Source organism: Anguilla rostrata, chromosome 3 (assembly GCF_018555375.3).
Source record: "Anguilla rostrata isolate EN2019 chromosome 3, ASM1855537v3, whole genome shotgun sequence".
NCBI classification, from domain to species: domain Eukaryota; kingdom Metazoa; phylum Chordata; class Actinopteri; order Anguilliformes; family Anguillidae; genus Anguilla; species Anguilla rostrata.
The window spans coordinates 53,712,050-53,733,438 of record NC_057935.1 but is presented as its reverse complement, the minus strand read 5'-3'; the positions used below and the strand labels follow the sequence as shown (position 1 = coordinate 53,733,438).

Sequence of the window (21,389 nt, the reverse complement as noted above, 5' to 3'; positions counted from 1 at the left end):
TGATTCACAAATATTCCTCAGGTACTTAAATTAAGGAAAGACCATGAATTAATGAAGGGTCTTACGTCACTAAATCGGTAATTTAGCATGTTCGGAGCATTGGCACAATTAAAAAGATAAACGTCTTGCAAAACTAAATTTAAAATACATTAATAAGTCAAGTGCAAACATTTCCAGAAAACTAAAGGATAGTAACATTATAAAAACACATCTACGAAATGAATAATTCGAATGTTGGTGGTAAAAGTTTTCGTGAAAAATGTTATGTATACATGCCCTTCGCACAACCATATACGCATCACCCCCGCAATACGGCAGCAGCCTCAGTATCAATTGATTGCTGCTACACAAACTAAAGTCATTACTCTGTTTTCATGTCTTGGGGCTTAAATAAATGACAAAGAAATACAAAATAAAAACAGGGGGATGCAAAAGCAGCACGCTTGCGTTTGTGGTTGTAAACTTGGTACACGTTATCAATGTTAGCTTCCCTGGAATCAAGCCAAGTCGACGTCACCGAGAGTGTAGGTGGGGTTAATGAAGAGAATATTATAGCGGTATACCGTTGCTGTGGTCTGAGAGGGACAGAGCGAAAGCAGCGCACTGTGGTTGAGGAACAACCTTGGCAATGATGTGGAAACATTATCTATCCGATTTGGATCCAGAGGTATTTTTATTTTATGCAATATCTTGCCATTTCATCGGGAAATTAATTTTAAGCTGGGTGTTGATGAGCTATGCTTAATCAGTAACTATCAGTATCAAGTTATGGCTACTCACCACGCATGTATATGTCTTTTTATGTAAAAGAAAGAAGAAAAAACAAACAAACCAAAATAACGGGATTGATGCCTTGCCATTCAAATGGATGTAACTACTCTTGTCTTGTTCTAAACGGACTGGTTGTTCCTACTCTACTCTCTTCCTACTGTGCGTGTGCGTATTTTAACTAATTTTACAGAAATTTTCATAACGCTTTATATCCCATGCATACTTATATCACGGATGGTATTTACACTATGATCAACGGATGCCTTTATTGAACGTTTTTATGTTAGTATTGCGCTGAAGAGAAAACTAAGATTTAAATATCCAGGCTGTGAGCGATTTTTCTTCTCTCTTTGTCAGCTTTGTTAGTGTTGTGTTGACAAGCTGAAGGCAGTTTTCATTCTCTCCCAGCGAGGCCAGCGATATCACTCCACGCGTTTGGATCGACAGTTCCTGGGGGGGTTTCTGCATGTCATAGGCAGCTCCGCGGTGCTGGCGCAGTCTTCCGTAAGATGGACATTGAATTCTCACTTCAAAGAACACATTCAAAGTCGAGTCCGTGCTTAACATAGATTCAAAGTCAACCCGTTCTACGCGTCTTAGTTACTATCTGCCAACTGAGCAGAAGACACTGGACTCTTAAAAAAATTGCTACCACTGAAACTGCTAGCGTTTTCCCTATCTCATAAAGCTTGTTTAATAGCACTGCAGAAAGGTTTGTGTTTATTCAAGTGCTCTGGCAGGTAGCATATTGGGCTGAACGAGGTGTGGAGATAGATAGTAAGCCCAAAGCTCAACAAGGAGAGAGTGAAAAGGTGGGGAGGGGAGTCTCTCCACCCACCTGTCCGGACACCTTACCATGGCTTTGCCAGATAACTCCAGCAGTTTTCAAGGTGAGGAGCCACCTTTCCCAGAGATTGTGGAGCTGAATGTAGGTGGTCAGGTGTACATTACCCGCTACTCAACGCTCACCAGCGTGCCCGACTCTCTCCTGTGGGAGATGTTTAGCCGGAAGACCTCGAAGGGGCTTGCTCGCGACACCAAGGGTCGCTTTTTTGTCGACCGGGACGGCTTTCTTTTCCGCTACATCCTGGACTACATGCGGGACCAGCAGCTGGTGCTTCCCGACCACTTCCCAGAGCGCGGACGGCTGCAGCGAGAGGCTGAGTTTTTCAACCTTCCAGACCTCGTCAAGCAGCTCGCGCCCAGGATCAGCAAGCAGAACTCTCTGGGCGACGAAGGCTGCCAGAGTGACCCCGAGGAGTCGTCTCCCAGCAACGAGGCGGCCCGTAACCTGGCGTCCCTGGGCGCGGCTGCGGCTGCGTGCGCCAGCCTGGTGCCCGGGGCGGGCAGCGAGGGTAAGCGCTCCGGCTTCATTACCATCGGCTACCGGGGCTCCTACACGCTGGGCCGCGACAGCCAGACGGATGCCAAGTTCCGGCGGGTGGCTCGGATCATGGTGTGCGGGAAGACCTCGCTGGCCAAGGAGGTGTTCGGGGAAACGCTCAACGAGAGCCGGGATCCCGACCGCCCACCTGAGCGCTACACCTCGCGCTACTATCTCAAGTTCACCTTCCTGGAGCAGGCCTTCGACAAGCTGGCCGACGCCGGCTTCCACATGGTGGCCTGCAACTCCACGGGCACCTGCGCCTTCGCCCACGAGCAGACAGACGACAAGATCTGGACCAGCTACACGGAATATGTGTTCTACCGTGAGTGAGATCAGACCTCTCCCCCCCGTCACCCCCTGCGTCACCCCCCTCCACTCCTGGCCTCCTGCTGCACTCTGTGATGGCTCTCACGTTGTAGATGTAGAAAACTCCTGATTCCACCCATTTGCCTCTTCCCAACTGTCTATCCCCTGAACAGTGCCCCTCGGTGTCCACCAGATACTTTTACCCTCCTTGAGTCGTCAAGTCCCGTCGTCAAGTAAACCCTGCCATCGCCTGCCAAACCACAGCTTTCCCCATCAGCTGGAGAGACTATGCCTCCTTTTGTAACCACATTTTCCCCGTGTTTATTGTTTAGTCTCTTTATTTGAGGACTGCGCAGTAATTAAAACATGTATTCTGTGATATTTGTTGATAGCGTATAAGCGTATTTTTGCAGAAAGGGCTCCTTGCTAAGGGCTGGGTAGAAACCTGTGTATCTCTGCCTGGTTATGAGGGAGCTGCTTGTCAGACTCCCTGTTCTACCCAACTTCCCTCCAGAAGATAGCAGAGCTGATTGACTCCACTTTGTGGAACATCAACACTGCAACACAAAGGGTATACAATAATGAAGGGTTAAATACGTACGATTCCAATTCATGTTCAAGTTTACTTCTAGAAATGTTTGTGACCACAGCTTTAAGGAATGGGTTCTTTTATAAACACATCTTTTAAAAGTGAGTAGAGCCAACACGTTCCCTCTTATGGGAAAGAAATGAACCAGCCAATGGGCTTTTTCGTGTTATTGCAGTTGTGTCCTGACAAAATGAAATCATGGCTGCAGTGGGAGGTCACAGATTAGGTTCAATCCATTGAAGTCGCAGGAGGAAGAAAATAGTTTTTACAGACAAAGTGACCTCCTAACTGCTCACCTGCATTGCTTCTAGTCAAAACTGGTGTGTGGGGACAAAAGAAAAACATTTAAAATAAACGGTTGATGGTTGGAGCTGATGAACTATGAGTATTGACTGGACAGCAAAGCTTTCAGTGTTAAAATTGCTTAACAGAAAGGGTAGATAATGCAAAGTGTTACATCACATACTGTATACATATTCCTTTTTTTATTAGTACTTTGTGCTGTCATTTTGTCTTCTTTTTAAAACTTTGCTCTTTGATTCCAATATAATTATACTAATGGAGGTGCAATTATTATCTTCACATCTGACTCTTCTGTTATGTAATAATGGGTGGGGTCTGGTGGCCCCTACAGATTCATATAATAACAACAGGAAACACTGCTAGACATTTTTTGTGGGGTTTTTTTGTCAGCTATTGCAAGCCTTGTTTTTCCTAAAATGTTTTTATTTTAACAACCACATCAAACTGAGATACATTCATAGTTATTTTGATTTTTTTAACCCAAGAAAATTGTAATTCATTTGAAAAAAAAAAGATGCCATTTCTAATGTATGATATGAAAGTTCATATTTTTTTCTGGATAATGCTCAGTTCAGTCCAGTACATTTAGCATTGCTGTTTTTGGAGTAGCTTTGTTTTTGTCCATTTTATGTTTTGGTTACATTTACTTCTACAATGAGGAAAAAATATCTAGGTCGCCATCATTAAGCATTCCTCTCTTGCTGATGCGCAACATTATCATAACATTTCACACTATGTTGCCGTGACACCGTAGCTCCATGACAACATTCCAGGAAAGGTATGAGAGTTGTGTTTCCCTAGTGACAAGTGTGGTTTCAGAGCTGCGGGGGGATGCTATTTTGCTTCTGGTTCAAATTTTCAGGTGTCCCCTCAGGACAGCATTTTTAAGGTCTAAGCACAGCATTACTTACCTCAGAAAACAAGAACAACGGTCTCTACCCTCCAGTTCATTTCTCAACTGGAGTAGCATAGATGCTTTCTGAACTGTGGAATCATGCTTAGTGTTTAAGCCTGGCAAAGAAATAAATACACAAGAAAGAAAAAAAACGTAAATATGATGTGTGCCACCTTTATATGTGATATGCATGCACATAAAACAAATATCAGAGGAGAAAACTTAAAATTTTAAGCCAAGTGGTTACTGTGGCTGTGATGTTGACTTCTCTGTCAGTCTTTTAACTCCATGCTGCTCAGTGACAGATTTAGCCATAGGCAACTGGAGCCATGTAACGGTGGCTTTCATCTTTTGGGAAAAATTCATAAGCAAAAGGTACTGAGAGAGCTTAGAATCTCATTCCGGCAGAAATCATAATTACCGGTTGGACCTATCTTGATGTATTTTTACCCAAAGTGCAAGGTCTCCATATCGTTTTCACTAGGGTCACTAGCCTTGAAGAGGCAAGAAACAGTGCTGGAATAGAAACAAGGACACAAAGATAACAGGCTCTGTCAAAGCAGATTAAGGTTCATGTATTGCTGTAACTAATCTGGGTAATTAGGCCAAAGATTTAAATATCTACTGTAACTGCAGAAAATCTGAATAGCACGGACGTCTGAATAGCACATTTAAAGTTTTTTATCTAAGGCAAACTGCCAAAAGAAAAATGAAAAGATTATAAGTATGTTTGCTGAGTTTGAGAATTGCAGAAAATTGTATATATTTATATATCCCATCTGGGAGATGGGGCTTGAAGTAGAATCATGTTTTCACTGTTTTCAGAAAGGTGGAATCCTGCCTCTATGATCCATCCAGCTTGCAGGTAATGAGGCAGAACCATCTTTGTTGTGAGGTCAACAGCAATGGCAAGTTGGTGACATGAGAGTAAGTGTGTGAAGTGGCACTCTTTCAGTTGGTGCAGCTCTAATCTTACTGTTGAGGCTGAGATAACTTTGTCTCGATGCCATAAAAACCCTCATTCGCAGCTGATTTCGGGAGTGACTGGGAGGAAATAGCAGGTATTAGCCATAACTGATGTGACAAGCTCTAAATCTCCGGGCCACATAGAGCTTGGTGCGATGAATGAATTCAAAGGCAGAAGGCAAGTGACCTCGTGAGTGATCCATGTAATTCTTTCATCAGTGTTGTGAGTAGAATTTCAATAGAGGTGGCAACATACGTTTTCCGCAACAAGATATGAGGGTGTTTGTATGGGTTAATATTGGCACCAGTGTCAGGCTTTCAGCAATTTCATTGGTTGTTCCCATTGTTGACCATTTTAGGAGCAGATGTACAAAGCACAGCATCAATAGCTGCATTTACTTGTTGTTCAACTGCGCTGACATGCTGAAGCAATTTGTTAGCAGGTTATGCCGTTGAAAAGCGCTCACTGTGTAGGGGGTAATGATAGCGGGGGATGACACCTCCCCCGACCACGCCATTGGTCACTGTGGTTGCTCCTGCAGGGCTGTGTACAATTAGCCACGGTGTCATTTAGGAAGGAAGGCTTTGTGGTGTTTCTGTCACCTCATCTTGCAAAAGCAACTCCTCTGGTCGATCAGAAGCCTGCAGTCTGCCTGTACCAACTGTGCACAAAGTGCATTCCTCCAGCAATGACTGCTGTGCTTAACAAGGTAACTGCAGTCTGACAAGAAGTGGTGTTTGGCCATGTGCATTTTGGAGGATGTGTGCAAGCCTTTGCTGACCCGAATCGACAGGGTGCTACAGTGATGAGATGGCCCTCAAAATTTGACTGGGCATTTGAAATTAGCAGGGAAATGAGCAAAAATAGGGGACCAAAAATGAATTCAGCACTTGCTCAAAATGAAGGGCGATGTGCATTGGGTTGTACTGAATCTGGGCCGGCCTTTGTGTACAAAGCCAAATATGCAGACTCGGGGGGTCACGTGCACTATTGACGTATAGCACTGGTAACCAGCCGCTCTGTGCTAATACAGTGTGGAACAAAGGCAAATTTTGTAAAATTTTCAGCTTCACAGTGCTGTCTTATGGAAAGGCCAGAATCACAGTGATTCATGCAATCTGAGAATCAGTTTAACTTTGGACATTATTTACTGTGAACGTCCTCAACAAGGACAGCAATGTCACAATAGGAAATGTAGGGAAACCTGTTCCAGAAACATATACATGGACATGGACCCCTCCCAGATCCCCACTGTAGTCCCTGACATTCACAACCCCCCATTTACAAACAAGGACTCAAAGCCAGTTATCGCATACAGATGCACAAATGTACACTCCTAGAAGCCATAGTGGGACCCTTGGGTGAAAATCTGGCCGTTTGTGTACTTTCTCGGTAATATGTTTTAACTAAAGTCTCTTTTTTAGGCCAGAAACACAAGTTGTCTTTGGTGTACCAGGGAGCATGTAAAGTGCTCTTAAAGTTCCTCTGCATCTCCTAGTGATATGGTTTCCACAGAAGCCCTCTTTCTAATAGCTTTTATTTTTTTTTTTTAATGTTGTATTTTGGGATGTCAAGAAGGACTGGGCCTGTAGTGCATCGTGAATCCAAGTGGTGAAAAACACAAGCCCAGGGTTTTGCATATATACAATGCTGACAGCAGCGACACCAAGGAAACGTGGCCGTCTGAATAGGAAATGAGCAGAAGCACAGGCATTTACAGAAACCAGAGTGACTGCTGCACACTTTAGCTTATTTGTTAGCCTTCGTCAACGTGTTTGAAAGCCTCAGTAACAGGTACAGTTGGCTAAACGGTAGTAGTCTCAGAATTGGGTGTACTGAAATATCAGGGGCAGCAGTTAGGGTCGTGGACTACAAAAAAACATGCCCCTTTTTTGTTCGCGTGAAATGATTCCTGTCATACTCTGTTGTGAAACTCTTGGCTAAAACATTTAGCATGCAGAACTGTGTTCAAATAGTGAGTTAATCCCCTTTTTGGAAATACATTTACAAAATAGTACAGTATGCTTACTGTGAACTAAATCAGACAATAAAGTTATTTTGTGATGAACTGTGTTCATCAAATGTTATTGTCTCTCAAACTGTATCCATGAATTGCATGTAATATAATATACAGTGAACTCTGTAATGTTTGGGACAAACATCATTTTTTTTTTCATTCCACAATTTTAGATTTGCGATCAAACAATTCACATGGGGTTAAAGTGTAGACTCTCAGATTTTATTGGGTATTTTAAGTTTCACCATATAGAAATTATGACACTTTTTTATACATAGTCCCTTCATTTTAGGGCAACATAATGTTTGGGTCAGATGGCTTCAAAGGTGTTTTTGATTAGTCATATGTGTTCAATTGCTTCCTTAGTGCAGGTATAAGAGAGCTTCCAGTATCTTGTTTTGATTATAGGCTTTTGATTACCTTTGGAGTCTGTTACTGGCATTTTTCATGAAGACCAGAGTTGTGCCAATGAAACACAGGGAAGCCATTATGAGGCTGAGAAATAATTTAAAAAAAAAACAGTCAGAGACCTAGGCCAAACCTTAGGCTTATCAAACTCAACTGTTTGGAGCATTATTAAGAAGAAAGAGAGCACTGGTGAGCTCAGTAATCACAAATGGCGTGTTAGGCCAAGGAAGAACTCTGCAGTTAATGACCAAAGAATTCTTACCTTAATGTAGAAAAAGCCCAAAACACCTGTCCGACAGATTGGAAACACTCTTCGTTGAAGTGTCAGTGACTACTGTCCGCAGAAGACTTCACAAACCAAACTACACAGGCTACACTGCAAGATGCAGACCACTAGTTAGCTGCAAAAACAGACTGGCTGGGTTACAGTTTGCTAAGTACCTAAAAGAGCCTGCAGAGTTCTGGAAAAAAGTCTTGAGGACAGATCAGAGTGATGGTAAGAGCAAAGTGTGGAGGCCAAAAGGAACTGTTAATGATCCAGAGCACCCCCTCTCATCTGTGAAACGTGGTGGGGGTGTTATGGCTTGGGCATGTATAGCTGCCACAGGTACAGACTCATTGATGATGTAACTGCTGATACCAGCAGAAGAATACATTCTGAAGTGTAAAGAAGCATCTTATCTAGTTATGTTAAAGCAAATACCTCCAAACTCATTGGATGGTGCTTCATCCTACAACAAGACAATGCTCCCAAACATACTGTTAAAACAACAAAAGGAGTTTTTCAAAGCCAAAATGGCCAAGTCATTCACATAATCTGAATCCAATTAAACGTGCGTTTCATATGCTATAGAGAAAACTTTGGCAATTCGCCCCTTTGAAACAAGCAGGAGCTGAAGATGGCTGCAGTACAGGTTTGGCAGTGTATCACCAGAGAAGATTGTTTGATTACAAATATAACATTGTAGAGTACAGAGCCAAATTAAGAAAAAAATGTATTTATCCCAAATATTATATATGTATACACAGTATTGTATATGGTAAATGTACACATGCTTGTATGTACACAGAAATGTGCACAACCATATATGCTCCTACAGGCATACACACAGGCACAAACATCCCGCCGGGCCTAAGTTGACCCCCCGCCGGGCCTAAGCATCGGGGAATTAAAAAAAAAAAAAGTATTTTAAAGATGTTTTTTATACTACAGTTACAGTGAGCGGCTCGGTTGGAAAGCTGACCAGCGACATCTGTTGGTTAAAACGTGAACGCACTATAGAAAAACAGCAGGTCTGAGATCAGTGTTCTTTACCCTCATTGTGCGTAGAGTGATGTTCAACACTTCCAACTATCACAAGCTAACGTTACCTAGCAAGCCACCATTTCTTATGTAGTAGGCTAACTAACCTCGTTACAAACTTCCGCGTTATCACTTAATCTTGTTGGTAAGTAGGCATACATTCTTTTTATATTAACTTAAGCAGTGTGTAGGTAACGTTAAACTAGTAGCATGCATGTAACATTCGATGCATTGTAACATTACATGACTTATTAATTGCCATCGAAATAACAACTTCACTTGTTTATTAATAACGTTAGCTTGATGGCATTGATGTGCACGACAACGTTGTCATAATTCTTTTTCCTGACCGCGAAAACTGCCGGACTTGTTTACATTTTGGACAGATGTGGCTCTTGAGTAAATCTATCGTTTTTTCCATCGCGGCACTTTCGACACAAAAAAAAACGTAAAATCCTAAAATTTCTTCTTACGGTGAAGAGTGCGCACTGGCAAACGTAGAAATGTGTTAACACAGCGGCAAAATTAGGCTATATCTAGAAATACCATATTTGGGGAAAAAACGCTACGGCTGAGGGTCAGCCACTCTTCACGCATACCTGCAAACTAGTCGCTTCTCGGCGAAATTCGCCGTTTTGAATCCAAAATAGGTAATTCGTGTAGATTCGATGAGTTTTTGAAAGGGGGGAGGGGGGCGTGGTGGTTAACCTAGCAAGTTTTCACTGCAGGTTTTCGCCACAATCAGTTAGTAATGAGCCAACAACTGTTACACCACTGCCGTTTGTGGTGTTCACTCGTTGGGTGACGCTGTCATAAATTTTCCCCAACCGTGAAGACTGCCTTAGTTGTTTACATTTTGGACAGATGTGGCTCGTGGGTAAATTTATCGCTGTTTCCGTCGCAGCACTTTTGACACAAGCTATATTGGAAGCGCTATCCTAAAATTTCTTCTTACTGTGAAGAGTGCCTGCCCCGCAACCGTAGTAATGTGTTATCACAAATTTTACAACAACGCTAGCTAACCTTTCGAAAGTCACATTAAACAAATAGAAATGAACACCATCAGCGGTGATTAACAAATCTACTAAGTATTTTAACCAATCAGTTTAAGGGATGTTTAGCCTGCTCATTTTTCAGCTCAGCACCCGTCACTAGGGCACCCAGTGTTTTTCTTTCACTTTAGACCAAGTCAAAACCTAGTATGGTTTTGAGGATTGCCCCATATTGCGGTCCAGCCAAAAATAACTAGCACTTTGCTGTAAGCGGTGGGTACAGACAATTAGACAATTAGGACGTTGGCTCTTCTCCATTGCTCTTAATGGTCTACAAGAAAATACAAATAATTCAAAATCCACGCCTGCAAATCCATTATTAAAATACTTGGTAGATTTGTTAATCACCGCTGATGGCGTTAATTGTTTAACGTGACTTTTGAAAGGTTAGCTAGCTTTATCGTTTAAAGAAAAGACACTTGGCCGCCGGCCCGCGCCAGGCCACCAGCCCCCATCAAAAGATACTTCACACCGGGCCTAAAAACTTTTCTGGGGGAAACCCTGAACATACAAACATTTCTTGCATTCACACGTACACGCACACATTAACCACATGCCCATTAATTACATAAGTTCTCTCTCTCTCACACACACATACACACACTCTTACACACATACACGCATACATGTGCGTGGACACACACACACCTCAGTAATCTCTTGCTGTCCATCTGTTCCTGTTATTGTTCGGTACAGTCATGGGAAGAGCCCTCCCAAGGCTCGGGGCCCACCATTCTACCCCACCCATTTCAGCAAGCCAGAAGTAGCTCCACTGCCCCAGCCCTCGTTTTCACACATAATTACAGCAATTTAGGCCTATGGAGACATCTTTCCGACACCATAACACATCTCTCTCTCCATCTCTGTTTCTCCCACACCGTGTACTCTGTGATGGTATAAAATTGTCCCTCAAAGCCTCTGCTTACAGGCATGAATGCACATACATTCTCATGCACAGGCACGCGTACCGACACACACAACAATGCACATTTGCACACTTAAGCACATGCGTGCACACACATGCACTCACTCGTCCACCTGCATTTTTCAAGCTGAATTCCACCAATACTTTCCCTCCTACTTGCCCATGTGACCACTTGCCGGGTGGTTCACATCTGCAGCAGGTTAGCAGAAACCTAAACGCTCTCTGCCTGTGATGCAACAGGACATCACCTGGAGACTGCCATGCATACGCCTAGGCAGATAGATACTATCACTCAATAGCACTGTTCACATGTCACCCACACCCTTCCCAGCTGAGCCCTCCCTGCAATATCCACTGTACCTTCGCATTTATTATACTGTAATACCCATTTCCTTGTACTGGTTTGCAAAATGGCCCCTGGCACTACACAATTTCCCTGAATCATTCTGTCATTTAACTGCAACTTGAAAGATCTCCGAGCAGCCCCATTAAAAAAATTTATCCTGTAGGCTGCTAATTGTTTGGAAACAAGCACATTGATGTCCCCGAGACGAAGCCGATTTATGTGCGCAAACCACGCCATAGGGTTTCATTTATTCAGTGTTCATTTATTCAGCTAATCCATCCCATTAACTTCAAACAGAGGAAAAACGTGTGGATCCAAGAGCTGCTGTTCGTTATTTTAGAGAAGTAATCAGTGACCCTAGCAAACATCGCGCAGATTTAGCAAACGCATTACGTTCCCAAACCATCACTGTTGGGCAGATTAAATAAAATTATGTGTTAGCTGGTGAGTGGTCAGTGTTTAAATTTTTCTTTCACAGCTACTTTTACGGTCTTGGCAGACAGCGTTAATCTTATATTGATTTCCCTGGTAGGAAGGAATTTCCCTCCCCATTATTTTATGTTTAGTTTCAAGCTACCCAGTCAGAGGCACTTTACTAACCATTGGTATGCCACTAAAAGACATACGGTAACCTCCCTGTAAAGTGCTGGAGTGTGGAGTCCAGTGCTCGTGTGGCTGTTTCTTTTGAGAAGAATGCTATACAGAAATACATTCAAGCTGTGATTATTCACAGAGATTTTAAAACTTGAAGTCCCGCATTGTAAATTGATAACTAAACCGAACATGTCCACCATCACAATCATCGTCATTGTCATAGGTTGTTACATTCCAGAAACATAACCATAACAGCAGCAGTGCAAACCTTGTTTGGAATTTGAAAACCAAAACACTGTTCATTATTGATAAAGCAGTTATCAATGCTTTAAGATTCAACATACCTTCCTTTAAAAGTGTTACCTCAATTATATCTGACATTTTATAATTGTGTTATTGTGTGGAAGGATTCTACAAATGGCAATACTTGGTGGCCTGTAGTGAGAGGGAATTAGTATATCTGTAGACATCTTGACACTAGCTTGAAGCAGCAATATGAATCATCCTTAGAGACTGTGTCTCATCCTTGCAATATTTTGAGGCAGGACATTTCCTAGAAAGTTATTTTGCAGGAGTACAGAGATAGATCAGATGCAATAACAGCAAGGTCAGATATACACTCCAAGACATGCGATGTATCAATAATTTAGCTACTTCAGAGGATCAGTGTAATCAGATTTCATTAATAATGTTTGCAACAAAGACTCTAAATATGATATGACCATGCCAGTAGTCAGATTGTTAGGAGGCATCGTATCGCTTGCTGTATGTACACCAAATGACAATATGGAAGTGGTGAAAATAACATTTGCCTTCCAAATAATATACTAAATTATAAAGTCATGGAGGCTATGTGCAAAGAACAGCTTCTCACTAGACATGTACAGCACACTCTTTTAGCTTGGCTGAAGTCCCACGTAAAGCCTTGCATGATCGAACATGTGCACGTGATCTCTCTGTGCATAAAGACTAAAACTGCACTCTCAAGAATGTTCCCTGGCCTGGGACAGCAGCATCCCAGAGCTGGGGAAGATTTTCCTGTCTGGAGCTTAAGCTGAGCCATTTCCTGGAATGTCCCTCTATAGGAATTAGAGTCCTTCCTCCATTCAGGCATGTGACTGCATGGGCCGTATGCCTGAATGGACACAGCTGCAAATGAATGCGAGGAGGGGGGAGGGCGAAGAAGCTGCTCAGCACCGCGCCTTTTCATATTTTGAAGGCGTTCTGACATTCATTCAGTCTGTCTAATTTGTGAATTTCACAAGTGTAGACATTCTAACGTTCCATTTAGCTAACTATAAGGCAGCGGGCCATAAACCTTCAGTTACCAGTTTCCAATCTAGATTTTCCTCAAAGTGGAGTTTGTTATGTTCTTTTCATGGTGGTTGTGAATGAAAGGATTTAACAAAATACAGCACAGGTCTGCCCACCGTATGACTACACTGTCAGGTGACATCGTAGTGTAGTTTTTGGCGTGTGTGAAAGCATGGTATGAGGTGCAAAGCAGCGCGTGCTAAGCGTGGACTGAAACATCGGCAGGTTGTTTGTTTTCATTTCCAGTTCAGCACAATTCCCAAGGCAGCGCAGCTTCCTCTCAGCCTGAGAGAGACGACACGTAGCTGCATCATCATCACCAGGGAATACCATTGTCTATTTCTGTGAATTTCATGGACGCGTAGACCCACGATACACAAGAGAAAACTTACGAGTGAACGTCATGGCTACAGCCGAAGAGACCTCACAGTATTTTATGGCCCTAGCACTGGCAGTCTAAATTCCAACTGAAAGAGATTCAAACTGACAACGAAACTGAATGAGCCATAGCACCTGCATCATCATAAAATCTTCATCCTGAAGTATTTTCTGCTGTACGGATCAAGGTTTTATTACAATTTCTTTACTTGAATAAGAAACCCAGTGTAAAAGTATTTTCTGCACATCACGTGGACTGATTCATTTGGGTGTCAGAAGACAAACAAGGACGGAAAAAGGAAAACATTTCAAGTTTCCACCGCCGAAACCCCCACCATGCCAGGGAGCGCCTGCCTGCTTCAATACAGAGTAATACATTAAGAGATAGATATAATTTCTATCCCATGCTCCAGGGCTCCTGCATCTTTCATCCCTCCGCTCACAGCTTTATGGAAATGCAGCTCTGAGAGCAATTTACTGGGCAACAACAAAAACACAGCCTAAGATTATAAGCAATAGAACCTGCCTTTTCGAATAGGGGTTGCCTGAGGCAACAAGCATCTCCAGTAATACTACGACAATTTAGCCTGAGTAACAAGGAAAATGGCTGAAAACCCTGATCCTGCGCGCAGTACAAGAATTCATAGTAAAAAAAATAAAATAAAATAGCAAGAAATACTGATTTGTGTAATCGGGCCTGGGGATTTCAGTATATATGGAAAACACAAACAATAAAAGTAACTACTCTGTGGCTTAATGTGACAATAATATTGCCTGCCCCTTGTTGTTTGAATTTAGAGTAATGATGCCTTGTTCGGTGAAGGCATTGCTTCGGTGTGATGAAGTGAGAAGTTATGCTGTAGCTAGTACTATTGCGCTAAAAAAACAATGTCTCACTGGGCTTAGATCTGGGAGAAGCCAGCAGTAGATGACTCAGTGGAATCATCGGCTTACACCAGCACCACCGGTGTTTTAGTCAGCATTCAGTGTTCCTTATCCACAAATCAACAATTTACATAAAGATGTAATAAAAAAAACTGCATTAAAGCATCCCGTACTTTGACAATTTCATAAGCAAAAAGAAAGCTGGGGACTGACTAAAAAGGAGAGAGCTGACAAGAATCCAGAGAGAGCGATAGAGAGAGAGAAAGCGAGAGCGTGTAGTTGCGTGAGAGAGACTGAGAGATAGAGAGAGAAAGAGAGAGAGGTGTAACAGCCAGGGGCAGACTGAAGCAGGCTGAAGGACCTGCTGCTTTCTCTCTGAAGCAGGCAGAGCGCTGAGCCAAGGACCGGCGCGGCCCCGGGGGGCCCCGGTTCGACCCGGCACGCCAGCTGGACTCCTGATCTACACGCCTTTGTCCTCGTGGAGGGCCTGGCCCCTGATCGTGGGTGCTTTGTCAGCGAGGATATTTATGGGCGCTCGGGCGCGGGGCCAGATGTCGGCCACCCCCCCTGCTGTTGCCTGGCAGCACTCGCGCGGCCCGTAATCGCGCGCGGCGGTTCCTGGCGGCTGCGGCGGAGGTTTCGGGGCCGCTGCGGCCAAGCTAGCTGCTCGACGGGGGAGTGGAAAGTGACGCGCCCGGCTGAGAGGTTTTCCACAACAGGAAGGTGGTGGGTAATGGGGCCCTGCCTGAGACAGCGCTGAGGCAGAAAATGGTGGCTCTGGTGCATGATCTGCTCTGACTGGTCTCTACCTTTCTTCTTTCTCTCTCTCTCTGCTTCTTTGGCATGCCATGCAGTTACTGCCAAAATAAACAGCAATCGGTGAGAAAACAGTGATATGTCAATCCTGAATATATTCTCATGACATGACGTGCCATTCTGAAATTTTCTGAGCAAAAAATAATTCATGACAATTCATCCCTCCCCCCCCCCCCCTGCTTTTTTAATTTACATGCTCACACATTTATTAGGCTTGGTGGTTTCACACGCTCTCACTAAACCTAATAGAGCAATGTGGAATCTCCCTGAACCAGCCCTCTGAAGCGGCGGTGGTCAGAGAGCAGCGTTCCTCCTCCCCTGCCCGAAGTCCCGTTGAGCACGCGAAAGAGCGGGGCGGAACGGTCACCACCAATGAGGCAGCTAGTGATGCGTTTCATCTCCCGAAGCCATGGAGCTGCACAGCAATTAGAGCGGGCGGCCATCAGTGCTGTCATTAAAGCGTTCCCCCAGCGTCTGAAAGGTACGAATCAGACGCGGGTAGAGAGAGCACCAGCCCACCCAGAGCGCTGCTTCTGGTGCCTCAGCTTCAGAGGAGCCCACAGGCTGCCGGCTAGGAGTCGCCTCAGCCATCTGGAGCCTCTGATATCTAATCATCCTTCTGATTTAAAGGTCTTCAAAAGGCTTTGTCCTTATTGAACATACGCAAACGTGTGTACACACACACACACATCCATACATCCATTCGCCCTCACATGCACACACACACACACACACACAGACACACAGATAAAGCAGAAAGACCCACAGCCTTTTTGATTTAAAGGACGCTTTATAAATTCACTCGCATCAAAGGTTTAACAGCTAATATTAAAACATGAAAACATCTTTTTTCTAGTGTGGCCAGAGATAAATTAATTTTCTTGTCAGATACAAATGTGATGAATGCTGCTTTACAAACTCCTTGAAAAAGGACGTCGGCACAGTTGGGTAAATGAGCCAAAACCAGACACCTACACAGTTACTGAGAGGAGTAAGACAGAGGGAGACTTCAACAGGCAGCGGATGTAGAAGAGCAAGAACAAGGGAAGAGGGTTTGGAACAATACACTATCAAAGGCAAAACTCTGAGTTTTATTGGCAGGCAGCTGGTCGGCTGAGAGGCTGAAAATTCTGTCTATTTGCCCTCCTTGGACTCTTTGTCAGCTGATCTGAGGTCAGACACTGTCACTGTGAGGAAAATGGCAACTGTTGTGCAAGTCTTATCTGCCAAATAGGTGCATTTTTAAATAAATACAAATCTTCAGTAATGCATTTCTGTTGGGGCTAATGCAGCTAATAGCATTAATGGTGGCAGATGGGCATCTAAGAGAAACATGAGCAAGGGCAGACAGTATGTTTCTGTTGTCAAAGAATGACAGGGAAACAGGAAAGTATCTTCCTTATTTACTCCAATAAGCCTTGACAGAGGAATAAACCCTATGGTGAATAATCCTTCTTTCACTCACCCGCCCAAACACATCCACATACAGACACTTGCAAAATACATGTAACCATCATCTTTGTCTGCACAGCACACATACACATAAATATACGTAAGTGTGCTTTAGGACTCATTTGTACACTCACACACAGACACACTCACTCACAATCACATTGTCCCCGAGATTTACAAGCAGAACAACCTGAGCGTGTAAAACGTACCGTGTGCGGCCAGCGATCCGCTGACATATCTACAGCCATTCACATTCAATAAAAGCACAAGCAAAGAGAAAGACAGACGACCACACAAAGCACACACACACACACACACACATAAACTCTGCACATGGACCTCTGTTCCAAGAGCAAGCCGCTTTCCTGGCTTGGCAGTGGTTATATAAGCAGGTTATTGTGTAGATGAGCCTCTCTGGTAAAGTGAGGGAATAGGCACAACTGCTGTGCGCAAGTATGTGCCCGGGGGGGGTGGAGGTGTTGGTGGTTGTGGGGGGGGGGGGGGGGGCTTGGATTTGAACTATGAAAGGGAGGGAGATCAAAATCAAATCTTGGCTGTATATGTGTGTGTGTGTGTGTGTGTGTGTGTGTGCGTGTGTGCATGTGCGTGCATTTACTTTAACTGCAGATGCATGTGTGTGCGTGTGCCTAGGATAGCTTGCTCTCACTGTCTTTGGACTAAATTGTTCCCAAAAGCAATGACAGTGAGCTCACGTACCAGTGCACAAAAAATACAAATCATAAGCAAACATTATCAAACGCTAAGCCACTCTAGCAAGTGGAATCAAATCAGAGTCACACCTCCACAGTTAAAGGCTTTAACACGGCTCTGGATTCCACCTGCTCCCTGCCCCCATCCCCCTCTTTCTACTGCTACACTCATTGCTTCTTCCTGTCTCTCCATCTGCCTCCCTGCTCACCCTCTCTCCATTCTTTCCCCCTCTGCCTCAATGGGGACCCAGCCAAACTCAAAGCCTCCAGCTCTTCCCCCAGAAACGCTTGCCTTCTGCCAGCCATGAGGAGGACATTCTCATAATGTGCACGCTCCGATTGGGTTCTTCAGTCTGAGGCTACAATGCAACCTTATGGATTCACTATCACCCTTAGCCACACACACATACACACACACAATATACACACACAGAATACAAACTGACAGAGACAGTAATATAACACGGCAGGGATTTTTCAAAGGCAAATGTAATATTTGCTCACACTGGAGGCAATCCAAAACAAACACCTCTGCAGTGTGGCAAAATATGTAAACTTTTTGCTTCTTTTTTTTGCCTGCAGTTCAATCACACTTTGAAAGGAGATGTAACATAAACAAATAAAAGCTTGTGAATACAAGCTTCAGCTTATGGAAGGGTTGGGGAAGTGTCAGGGGGGAGGGCTGTGGAAATGTGTATCATATATACGGGGTCTTTTTATCTGGGTTTCCAGAGAGCCCAAGAGAAAGAGGGCGTGACATTCTGAAATTTGCTGAGCAAACAAAAATAATTATTTTTCCCTCTCAGGCTGACCATTCTCTCTCTCTCTCTCTCTCTCTCTCTCTCTCTCTCTCTCTCTCTCTCTCTCTCTCTCCCCCCTCTCTTCTCTCTCTCTCCTTCTCTCTCTCTCTCTCTCTCTCTCTTTCTTATGAAGGTGGGAGATCTATGATCCAAGTGCCAGTCGGCGACATACATGATCCCTGCGTGACCTACAGTCAAGCAAAGAACAGAATAACTCTGGACTCGAGGAATGGATCCTCGCTGGCCATCACCACACCGCCCCTCTCCCCTCTCCTCTCCGACAGCTCTCCTCTCCTTTCACCTCATCTGTCTTCTGCCCTGGACACACCTCCATCCATGCCCCCTCTGGCCCCATCTCCCCTGCCCGCCGTCAGCCCCTCCAGGCCCACCACCCTGGCCCTCAGGACCCTGCCCCATCGCTCAGACAGGGTGAACGGGTGTCCCCCTGCACACGAGCCTGAGGAGGAGGATAAGAAGGCCATGGAGGAGGAGCTGAAGAAGTGCATCGAGGACTTCAGGAGGATCCGCATCCCCCGGTGCTTCCCCGATCGCAAGAGGCACTGGCAGACGGACCTGCTGAAGAAATACGATGCCTAGCCGTCGCTACGCCGCTGCTCTCTGGCGCCACCTAGCTGCATGGGCAACAGTACGTCTGCGCAGGGGTGGCACTCGCCCCTTTCTAGACACCAAAGCAAAGGGTATGGGAATTTTGAAGAAGACACAAAAAAAACATATTTTGCTAAGAGCATTATATGTGTGTTTTTCTCCCACAAGGATCATGTTGTTTTTGTTTTTTTAAATTTATTTGGGGGGGTGGGGGGTGGGGGGCTATGGAAATCAGTGATGACGAGATCTATACTGACAGGACTTACAATTTATAACTGAAGCAACAGGTTTAAGATTACTGTTTGAGCCGTTTAGTCCACATAGAATAAAACAACAACACTATGTAAAGTGTAGCAACAGAATTACACTTTTTAAAGCCCTATATAATAGCAAGAAAATAACTGCTATGCATCTACATATAGTTACATAACCTGTGTTATTAGGTAAAAGTGATGAGTGGGGCTTGAAGGTTAGGTTCAGATTGGCGGTCATGGTAATTAGTGGCTTCGGGCTTAGCTGGTATTTGGGCGATGGTTAGTAGGACTAAGATTATTAGAACTACCTGAGTAAAAACGTAACCTGTGAAATAGTGTTTTGTATCATTGCTTTGTAACAAGAAGTAATACATAATAGCTGCACATTGAATAAACAGTAATTACACTGTTAAATTGCCCGTTGAACATGAGGTGTTATTGAATCTTTTTACGATTCTAGCTTGGACGAATGGATGGGGATCTCCACTTCTATCAGTTATTCATTAATTATTATTATTATTTACATGTAAGAATCAATTCTGTTTCAAAGAAAATATTGGGTCAATGAAACTGCACTGACAGTCGGGCCAATTATCATCACTTCACACTTTTAAATAAAGACACACAATGATCCATCAGTGAATAAATGATTTATTGTAAAACAATTTCTATTTTAACATGGTTTTATGCTTCATTCATAAGAAAAATAAAACAACTTTTGAATCTGTGATCTTACATGTCATTTTATGCAATGATGTTAATGTTAATAAAAACATCAGGGGGAAGCATACATTCACTTTTGTACTTTACAGTGTATTGGGTGGTTTGCAGATAATGTCCATAAAATAAAAACCAATACACATCTTTTCTCAAGCATGTCCTTGATGTCCTAGCAATATTTCCTTAATGAAGTGGCAATGCTATGATAATGCTACAATGTCAGGGTGGTATTGTGATAATGTTATGTACGAGCTAAGATATGTGTTGAAATAGGATTGATTTGTTAGTTTAGACTGTCCAGAACGTGGACTTGCGCAGAGGCACTATCAGATATCTGGGAAGAGCTTCCTCTGAGATCCCTTCAATATTAACTGAGAACACAAATGATATATATCAACACCAACATCCCTACCTCTGAGTTCCCGATATCATTACGTTCTGTTTGTTTGGTTTACGTCATTCTGCAGATAATTGCAAAATGCGTAAATACTTAGCACTGGGACAGAGCTCATATGAGCTGCCTTTTTATGGAGGGCTGCAATGCACGTGATTCCAGCTGAGACCGCAGATGCGAAAAAAAACAAAGAGGCTATATATCATGAGGGAGATGACACATTCCTTCCTGGTCAGACAAAACAGCTCGGGGCTCTCTTTAAACTTACGCTTCAGGAGGCTGTACTTTCCTGTACTTTCAAGTGTTATGAAACGAGATTTATAGGGACTCAACCATTTTAGTTTAGCACATAATTACAATAATTGATTTGAGAAGTGGCATGATATGACGCAAAAGTGGACAGGGTGTTCACTGGGCACAGGGCAGAGGCTTATCTCGCAAAACAATGACTTGGAAGCAGCATCTTACCACTGAAGCAGCTCTGGTGAGCAAGATGTGTTGTTTTTATCATCAGTGTGTTCATATAACCAGCAAATCCTCCCTCCATCCCACTCCCCCTCCTCGCAAGAAATCCTTCCTCCTCAATTATTCAGCCGTAAAAATAGAGAATGATTACATAACAAAGAGCACGGCATATACAGCAGAGCACAAGGCACCGCAATTAAGTATAAACGGTTAAAATCATGTTTAATGCAAGAACTTAGTTTGACTGAATGGTTCTAGAATGCTTAAATTTAAATGATATAAGATCTGTAATATTTAACTATTCAAGAGGATGATCACAGTGAAATGCTCTAATGTGGTGTTATTTACATTCAACAGCATTATAACAGTTATTCTTTGCACCAACAGTGATTATCGCTTCTATTTGAAACAGAGTACCAGGGAATTATTTCTCTCCTTTTTGTTGAAGACAGTAAATACTGTTTAATGCACCCACTGGAGAAAGGATACGAAAAGCACAAACAATTTTCCCTATTTTCAAATTTAAAAAAAAAAATCAAAACAAAAACGTTGTATGTTACAGTTTCCTTTTTGTCTAAACCCTGTCTTTTGTGCTCCTGGAGTGTTTTCTCCTTTTTCGTGTGTGACCTCCTTCCCAGGTATCGAGCCACCTGAAGATCACACCACTGTCAGTCAGAGTTGCTGTGCATTTAGGATGGAATTTCAATGATAAATGAAAGTAATAATATATAA

At 43.4% G+C, this 21,389-nt stretch overlaps 1 protein-coding gene across 1 annotated transcript; it reads left to right on the top strand.

The window, feature by feature from the left end:
* Positions 1 to 553: 553 nt before the first annotated feature.
* Positions 554 to 19,942, top strand: kctd12b (potassium channel tetramerisation domain containing 12b). The gene is made up of 2 exons (XM_064328279.1): positions 554 to 2,480; positions 18,352 to 19,942. Exons 1-2 carry the CDS (start codon positions 1,628 to 1,630, stop codon positions 18,813 to 18,815), a joined length of 1,317 nt encoding a protein of 438 aa, XP_064184349.1. The 5' UTR covers positions 554 to 1,627; the 3' UTR covers positions 18,816 to 19,942.
* The last annotated feature ends 1,447 nt before the right edge of the window (positions 19,943 to 21,389 follow it).